At 41.1% G+C, this 8661-nt stretch overlaps 1 protein-coding gene across 4 annotated transcripts; it reads left to right on the top strand.

Annotated features, from left to right (window-relative positions):
• Window positions 1-3: 3 nt before the first annotated feature.
• Window positions 4-8126, top strand: PIGP (phosphatidylinositol glycan anchor biosynthesis, class P). Of its 4 annotated transcripts, XM_011953998.1 has the most exons (6): window positions 4-132; window positions 600-703; window positions 827-992; window positions 4147-4219; window positions 6374-6492; window positions 7782-8126. In XM_011953998.1, the coding sequence occupies exons 3-6, from the start codon at window positions 989-991 to the stop codon at window positions 7910-7912; spliced, it is 327 nt and encodes a 108-aa protein (XP_011809388.1). In that variant the 5' UTR covers window positions 4-132; window positions 600-703; window positions 827-988; the 3' UTR covers window positions 7913-8126. The 4 variants fall into 4 exon arrangements, with proteins under 4 accessions (XP_011809388.1, XP_011809385.1, XP_011809386.1 ...); XM_011953995.1 differs by lacking the exon at window positions 827-992 and having other exon boundaries at window positions 10-132; XM_011953996.1 differs by lacking the exon at window positions 827-992 and having other exon boundaries at window positions 127-141.
• The last annotated feature ends 535 nt before the right edge of the window (window positions 8127-8661 follow it).

The raw sequence follows: 8661 nt of genomic DNA, 5'->3' as shown, positions 1-8661 counted from the left end.
CAGGGAGGGTCGTCGTGCGCCTGCGCCAAGGTGGGGTTTGCCGTTGCGCCTAGGCCTTTCGCTCAGGTTTTCCTCTTTTCTCCCCCACTGCGGCTGCCTGGTCGGCGCTTGCGCAGACGACTCAGCGTTGAGGTGTCCGAGGTGTCGAGAGGGGCCCGGGTGGGCGTATGAAGGACCCGAGGTCGAGGGCCCCCCCCCAATACCTTGCCTCGAATGAGAAATGTAAATCTCCACGAGTGGGCAGGGCCCGGGGCCTGGGCGCCGCGACCCAGTAGGCCCACGTGCTGGTAGGCGCCGCGCGAGCCTTTGTTCCCTGACCTCTCCTTCCACAGGGAGGCCACGCTCGCAGAGCTGGAGCGCGACTCTCTTCCCCGGACCCCCTCTCGCTGCCCTATCCCCCGTCACCCCTTCTGTTGCGGGGCGCGCGCCAGCCTGGGTGCCTGTGTGCGCGCGAGGCGGGGGCGCGGGTTGCGGACCGGGGCACAGGAGGCGATTCTGCGCGGCGTGGGGCCGTGCCCACGGCGGAGCGATGGGGCGAGAATGAACCAATGGTGCCTGAAAGCACCTCGCTGACGGCTGATTGTGTTCCTTTTCCACAGATTGTCTAAAGCCACAGGAAAAATGGTGGAAAATTCACCGTCGCCATTGCCAGAAAGAGCGATTTATGGCTTTGTTCTTTTCTTAAGCTCCCAGTTTGGCTTCAGTAAGTACTTTCCTGATGGATGGCCAGGGGCTTTTTCTGGCGTTCAGTGACAAGGGAAGAATCCATTGGTTAGACTGTGCACACATGAACTGTTGATTCTTTCTCCCTATGTCTTTTTTTAAGAAAATCTGAAGGGAACTCGTGTTTGTTGAGTGTTCTGTGTGCCAGCACTAGCCTAGGAGGTTTTAGTCTCTACAAATATTTATACAGCACCAGACGCAATGGCAAAGTGAATAAAGCCTGGTCCCTACCCTTAAGGAGGTCGTGGTCTTGTGGAGGAGACAGATGAGTAAATCTACAGTTAGTGCTCAGTGTGACGAGTGTCGGGGAGCACGGTGGAGACACATTGAAACCAGACTGGAAAGTCAAGGCTTTTACAGAGGCCTTTCCCCCTGGCACTGATGCTGATTAGAAAAGAGTAGGAGAGAGGGAAGACGTGGAAAGGCCGTGAATGAGGGCGTGAAAGGGTTTGGACCCCAGGAGTTTGGTGTGGCACCAGTGTGCCCTGCGGGGATCTGGGGAACAAAAGAAGTAACCCAGAGAAGTCGGGTTGAAAGGTGTGTCCTTTTCATCCTTTTCATCTCCCTTAATCCCCGTAACATTCCGTTTTACAGATACGGAGACTGACGCTCACTGAGACACTAGTATGCCCAGTCACTCAGCAAGCCCCAAGTCTCTCCCCAAAAGGATTTGGGAATTTTGAGGCACACAAGAGGGTGAAAATTGAGTGCCCCTGATCCAACGTTCTGCAACTCTTTGGAAACTAGGAAAGTGGAGGAGTGGTAGTACTTCTGAACCCTAACTAAAATATCAGCCTGCACCATCAGTACTGCTTGCAGATGAATATAATGGCCAGGCTGTTACAACTGAAATGAAGTGAAGAAGTTACAACTGAGTTCAAATTCTGACTCCTCCACAGATTAGCCATGTGAGCTGGGACCCTCAGCAAATTTTTTGAACCTCAGGTTCCTTATGTGTAAAAGGTTAGTGATAATGATGGTTGTTAAATGCTTGTGACACATGAAACAGTTCTATGGGGTAGGTTCTGTTATTATTGTCCTTACTTTAAAGATGAGCATCCTGTGGTTTCAGTAACTTGCTCAAGATTGCAAAGCTACTAAATGATAGGCCTCTAAATTTGAGCTCAAATACACTGACTGACTTCACTCTGCTGCCTCTTCTGACTGTTGTGAGGATTAACCGGGGTAATTTATGTAAAGCACATAAAATAATGCCTAGGAACGGTTAAGGACTTAATAAGTGTTAGCTACTGATGTTATTGTTAGCACTTTCGTAAATTCTTGTTCAAAGAGTGTATCAAGGATTAGAAGCTGTTATGAATAAATAAAAGCAATCACTTTAAGACTTAAATTCTGGCCAGCGCAGTGGCTCATGCCTGTAATCCCGGCACTTTGGGTGGCCGAGGCGGGCGTATCACCTGAGGTCGGGAGTTTGAGACCAGCCTGACCAACATGGAAAAACCCCGTCTCTACTAAAAATACAAAATTAGCCGGGCATGGTGGCGCATGCCTGTAATCCCAGCTACTCGGGAGGCTGAGGCAGGAGAATCACCTGAACCCGGGAGGCGGAGGTTGCGGTGATCGCACCATTGCACTCCAGCCTGGGCAACAAGAGTGAAACTCTGTCTCAAAAAAAAAAAAAAAAAAATTAAATTCCATGATACCCACAACCAAAAAGTAATTCAAGTATTTGTTGGTGCTTACCATGTGCCAGGCACTGTTATAGGCTAGGAAGGACCAAAACAGCCAAAAATGCCCTGCTTTCATAGAGTTTTTATTCTAACGCTGGGGGGAGATAGTCAATGGACAAATTAAATAAGAAAAACATATATAGTATCAGGTGATAAAGTACCATGGGGAGAAATTAAGCAAGGGGAAGGGGGACATGGAGTGGAAGGAGGGCCTTTTAATGTGCTTCTATGTCATTTATTTATTTATTTTATTTTATTTTATTTTATTTTATTTTATTTGAGACGGAGTCTCGCTGTGCCGCCTAGGCTGGAGTGCAGTGGCGCGATCTCGGCTCACTGCAAGCTCCGCCTTTCGGGTTCACACCATTCTCCTGTCTCAGCCTCCCAACTAACTGGGACTACAGGCGCCCACACCACGCCCGGCTAATTTTTTGTATTTTTTTTAGTAGAGACGGAGTTTCACCATGTTAGCCAGGATGGTCTCGATCTCCTGACCTCATGATCCGCCCGCCTCGGCCTCCCAAAGTGCTGGGCTTACAGGCGTGAGCCACCGTCATCTTTTATTACTCATTCATGAGTACTTATCACAATGTAGTGGAAATACCAGTTTTCTCTATTCACCACTAGATATTAAGTTTAGGGAGGGCAGAAGCCATCTCTTTTGGATTCAATATTGTGTCTCACACTCCTGATGTACAGAATTCTGTAATACATACTTGTTAAGAAAAGAATGCATCATCACTGATGTAGTAGGTAGTTAAAATTTGTCTCTGCCGCTTACTTTGGATGGGTGATGAATCCTTTCTAAGCTTCCATTTCCTCATCAGTTAAAATTGCGTACTTGCCTCAGAGGATTGTCATAGAAGATTATCTTAAATAATGGGTACAGAATGCTTGGAAATGTGCTTAACCCACAGTGAGTGCTCAGAACTTAGCCATTGTTGTTGTTATGGTGGGATAACAGTAAACAGTGCCACAGAGATTTGGGATTGAGGAAAATAACTTTGTACTCTGGGAGATAAGGCAGAAGCTCAACATGTGGTGGATGAGAACTAGGATAGGTAAATTTCCCTTTGAGCAACTAAATGTCTATAATTACTTCAACCTTGTGGGGATGAAGTATTGAACACTTACTGTACATAAAGCAAATTGCTAGGTAATAAGGATTACAACAATTGCTAGGCCGTGATTTGTGTCCTTGAATTGCTTAAAATATAGTGTGAAAGTTAAGATGTTAAAAAAATGACTAATAGGCTGGGCGCGGTGGCTCAAGCCTGTAATCCCAGCACTTTGGGGCGCCGAGATGGGCGGATCACGAGGTCAGGAGATCGAGACCATCCTAGCTAACACGGTGAAACCCCGTCTCTACTGAAGAATACAAAAAACTAGCCGGGCGAGGTGGCGGGCGCCTGTAGTCCCAGCTACTCCGAGGCTGAGGCAGGAGAATGGCGTAAACCTGGGAGGCGGAGCTTGCAGTGAGCTGCGATCTGGCCACTGCACTCAAAAAAAAAAAAAAAAATGACTAATACAGTAATTATAAGTATTATAAGAATTGTACAAACAAGGAGCTAGAAGAACTGAAAGGAGGAAAAAATCATTTCTAAGTGAATCAGGGACACTTCAAAAGAGCTTTCAGTTTTGTCTGAATCTTAATAGATTGATAGATTAGATGTATGTCTTACTGACTTCTCTTCCTCTTTTTTTTCTTTTTTTTTCCTTTTCTTTTCTACAGTACTTTACCTCGTGTGGGCCTTTATTCCTGAATCTTGGCTAAACTCTTTAGGTTTAACCTATTGGCCTCAAAAGTAAGTTTAATATATTTCTTAAATGAGGATATAATTAGTGCTATTTTGAGGAATCATATCCTTTCTTAAACCTATCCAAATCTTAAATATTTATTCTCCTAAAATTCATCAATAGCCATATAGAAATTGAAAGCTTTTTAAAGATCGCTATTGATACCTCTCTAATTAAAGATGGTAGCATGAACATGCATGTTTATCTCCATCCATTTCCGCCAAAAATCTTGTTAAAATGACCCTACAGGAAAAAAAAAACGACTTAAGGTATAAACCACAGAAACAATAGGATAGCAGAAAAGAGTTATCAACCACATTTTGGAAAGTGGATTGTGATAGGTGAGAAGTAACTGCCTTTGTTTCTGTGATTTTCACATTGCTGAAGTAGGGAAGCTAGCAAGAATATTTGTGCCCTAGAACTCCAGAATAGCTCAGACATTGGGGTACCAGGTAGCTCTTTAATTCTGGGTTGGACTGAAAACATGTTTAAAGGCTTCAGCCTTCAAATCTCCCTCTCTCATCCCTCAAAGCTGGGAGACCCGCCCTGCCCTCCCCTGCAGAAAACAGGAGTTTTACTCTCTGGCAAGGTTGAGTAAGAGTCTCTAGCGTTGGGGCTTCTTAGTCTGAGTGTGGGAATGAGGCGTCTTACTGAAAACAGGGAAGTAAGTGAAAATCTGCATGGCTTAATGAGAAGGTTTACCTCCTCCTCCATTTTCCCTCTTGGGGCTTCCAGGCTTATAGACCCTACTCCTTACAGAAAAAGATAGATAGTTATTTCCTGAGGAAGCTGACCAGCCCAAGAGAAAGGATCTAAAATTTCTGACATTTAGAGGACCCCAGTGAAGTGGCCAAGTCTCTTGAGAGTGAGGCTCACCAGTTGACCATCCCTGCCCACATACACATAGTGCTCCAACTCACTTGTTAGCACTTCATTTTTAAATATGAATGGACTACTCTAAGTTACCAGACATTAAAATAAAGCCTCTAGCATGAAATGAAAAAGCAGAAAAGTAAAGGGAATTTGAAGGAAATAGAGATAATGCAGGAAACAGAAAAAAATTTTTAAATAACGTAAAATTCTAAAAGAGGTAAGAAACAATTATAACTATGAAACAAGAAGAGAATGCTGTGGAAAAGGAATGTTCAGGAAATTATTGTATTTGGAAATTGCAAACATAATCAAAATTAAAATTTTAATTGAAAGATTGGAAAATAAAGGTAATCTCTAGAAATTAGAACAAAAAAATTGAAAATAGAAGAAAGTATAATGGTTAAAAATCTAACTATTAGAAGTTCCAGAAAGAGAAAATAATAGAGAATAAATCATTAAAAAAAAAAAAAAAAAGCCTGGCCAACATCTTAAGACCACATTTCTACAAAAAAAATTAAAAATTAGCCAGGCGTGGTGTTGTGTGCCTATAGTCCCACTACTTGCAGGGCTGAAGTGAGCTCAGGAGGTTGAGGCTAGTGAGCCGTGATTGTGCCATTGCACTCCAGCCTGGGTGACAGAGGGAAATGCTCTCTCAAAAAAAATAAATAAATAGCACTCCATGTACATAATGATACTGAGAGGCATAATAGAGTCCTGTCAGAGAATTTGAGGCTCTGGTATTGGTGGACACATGGAAAACCAAGTGAACAGACAAAAAGATGTAATTATTCCAGAAAAAAACCCAGAATGTTGTACAAGAAAATATATAATAATAATGCACTAAGATCCTCATTACAAACTTGTTTATATAGTTACAATTATTTCTAAAACCTGCTGCTATAATGAGAAATTGTGATGTAAGTATAGAAGAGGATAGGAGGAGGTTAATTCATCATCTCCATATTAGCAAGTCTAGAGAAAATGTCTGTAATGGAAAAAAATGAAGAAATAGTACTATGAGCATGTTTTGTAACAATGAGGAGGTAAGTACCAGAAGACAGCTCAAGTGCTCAAAGCATTTCTTTTTGGAGAGTGAGACCCCAAGGTTGGGATGGTGGGATAGAGAACTGCAGTTTTTCATTATAAGCCTTGTGGAACTATTTGTCTGTATGTACACGTATTACTTTATAACATTTAAATTTAAAAAACGTGTTGGCTTTGTGACTGACTCTTGAGAATTACAACTTTTTTAAAGTGTCTATTATGTACTTTAATATTCTCTTTGGCAGATATTGGGCAGTTGCATTACCTGTCTACCTCCTTATTACTATAGTAATTGGCTACGTGCTCTTGTTTGGGATTAACATGATGAGTACCTCTCCACTCGACTCCATTCATACAATCACAGGTAACTTTATATAAAAGGAAAGTGCTGGGGCAATGAAAGAGTACAGTATTAGCACTTTTACCCAGAAAAGCAACAAAGAACAGGCTGTAAAACACATGGTGGTGGTGCATGCCTGTAATCCCAGCTACTTGGGAGGCTGAGGCAGGAGAATCACTTGAACCCAAGAGGCGGAGGTTGCAGTGAGCCAAGATCGCGCCACTGCACTCCAGCTTGGGCGACAAGAATGAAACGCCATCCTAAAAGAAAACACACATACACACACATTGGAACAGTAAAAAGAAGCTACTAAGAGAAATAAATACAAACTTATACAAAAGGAAATATTTGCATGGAGGAATTAAGTTCTGATGAATATGCACTAGCTATATTCATGGAGGAAATAAATTATAATGAATTATAACACTGGTTAGCAGGTGTATGTTCCCATAAAATGACAAGTATATACTATATGTGTCTATAATATGTTCCCATTAACTTTGCCTGAGAGAAATTTCTTTTATCCTGAACAGACACTGTTGATCAAGAGATAGCAAATAGTACATGCAGACCTTGTTCAGAAAAAGGACTTTGGGGGTGTGTATCCTCTTCAGGATCATTGTGTACTCCTTATTCCAATTAAGTGGATAAAAGAACCACAACACATTCGTCTGGTTTTATTTTTTTTTAAGTTCTTTCAAGTCTGAAGATGAAAATAAATCAGACTCCTGAGCTTGGTTAAATTCTAGAAAGTAAGGTATTTTTTAAGTTTCCTGGTATGATTTTTCAACTTTTCAAAACTTTTATTAGCCTCTACAATTTATTTCGAAAATCAATTCTATTATTTTTAAATGTCTTTCTAATACACTGCATTCCATGCATTCTTGATTGGAATTGGCAGCAAATAGATAATTTGTGCAAAGAGGGAAAATTGTTAAGTTTGCATGAATATTTATACCAAATGATTTAATAGTTTTGTGGTGTTTATTTAAATACATTTTCAAGGCCTGGATATAATTCTGTTCCCATGAGAAATGTGCAAATGAGACTTTAATCATCATTGTACGGTTGATTAAAATACTAATTTCTTTCCAAGTTAGAGATGAAAAAAATACTTTACCAATTATGTTTTTATTTTAATAGGGACATTTCTTCTAAAGAGAGGATTTAAGTAATCATTTAATTATGTTAAACACGATGTTTGTCACTATCCAAACGTCAGCCTACTAAACTATGTGGTGGGTCTCCATCAGACACAGAGACTGTAGAAGAAATTGCTTGGGTAAACAGAACTTTTTGGTCTTTCCTTACAGATAACTATGCTAAAAATCAACAGCAGAAGAAATACCAAGAAGAAGCCATTCCAGCATTAAGAGATATTTCTATTAGTGAAGTAAACCAGGTGTTCTTTCTTGCAGCCAAAGAACTTTACACCAAAAACTGAACTGTATGTAACCATACTAACACCAAGCACGTATTTATTTATAAGTTTTTGGCATTATAATTTTGGCCATAAATTAATTTGACCATCTCTCTTATTAATAGAGAAGTAAAAAATGTCTGTTGACCTTCTCTTAGATTATATTCAATGAATATTGTAAATGTTCTCAAGTATTAATTGTTAATGAACAGAGTAAATCCAATATTGCATTACCATATAGCAGACTTAAAAAAAAAATCAGTGTCAGTATAATCAAGAAGTTCCTCCAGAGAGGCTTTTATATTGTAATTTGCAAAGGGCAATGGTGTCTTTCCTCCTGTTTATCCTGAGGGGCCCAGAATTCAAATCCTTAGTTTTGGGGGAGGGTACATTTAGTAGTTGTGCCATCAGATTCTTGTCTAAGACACAAATATTTGTTGAGTACTCAGTGTGTACCAGGTATTTTTCTAGGCACTGGGGATGGAGTAATGGTAAGATTCTCTCTCAAAGAGCTTACATTTTTAGAGGCAGGGTGAGGTGACTAAGCAAATAAGGAAATATAATTTGATGAGTGCTATGCAGAGAATTAAGATAATGTATTCTAGAATGCAAAGGGATGACTAGTTCACATTGGGTGGTCAAGGAAGGCCTCTCAGAGAGAGGCTGTTGGGATCTAAGTATAAAGCAGGTGAGGCAAAGACCATAAGGTGGGAAGGAGCTTGGTGTGTCCTAAGAACAGAGAGAAGACTGGCATTGTCCTTAGAGCATACCAA

This window comes from Colobus angolensis, unplaced genomic scaffold (genome assembly GCF_000951035.1).
Source record: "Colobus angolensis palliatus isolate OR3802 unplaced genomic scaffold, Cang.pa_1.0 Scaffold38, whole genome shotgun sequence".
NCBI classification, from domain to species: Eukaryota; Metazoa; Chordata; class Mammalia; order Primates; family Cercopithecidae; genus Colobus; species Colobus angolensis.
This window is presented reverse-complemented; position numbering and strand designations above follow the sequence as displayed.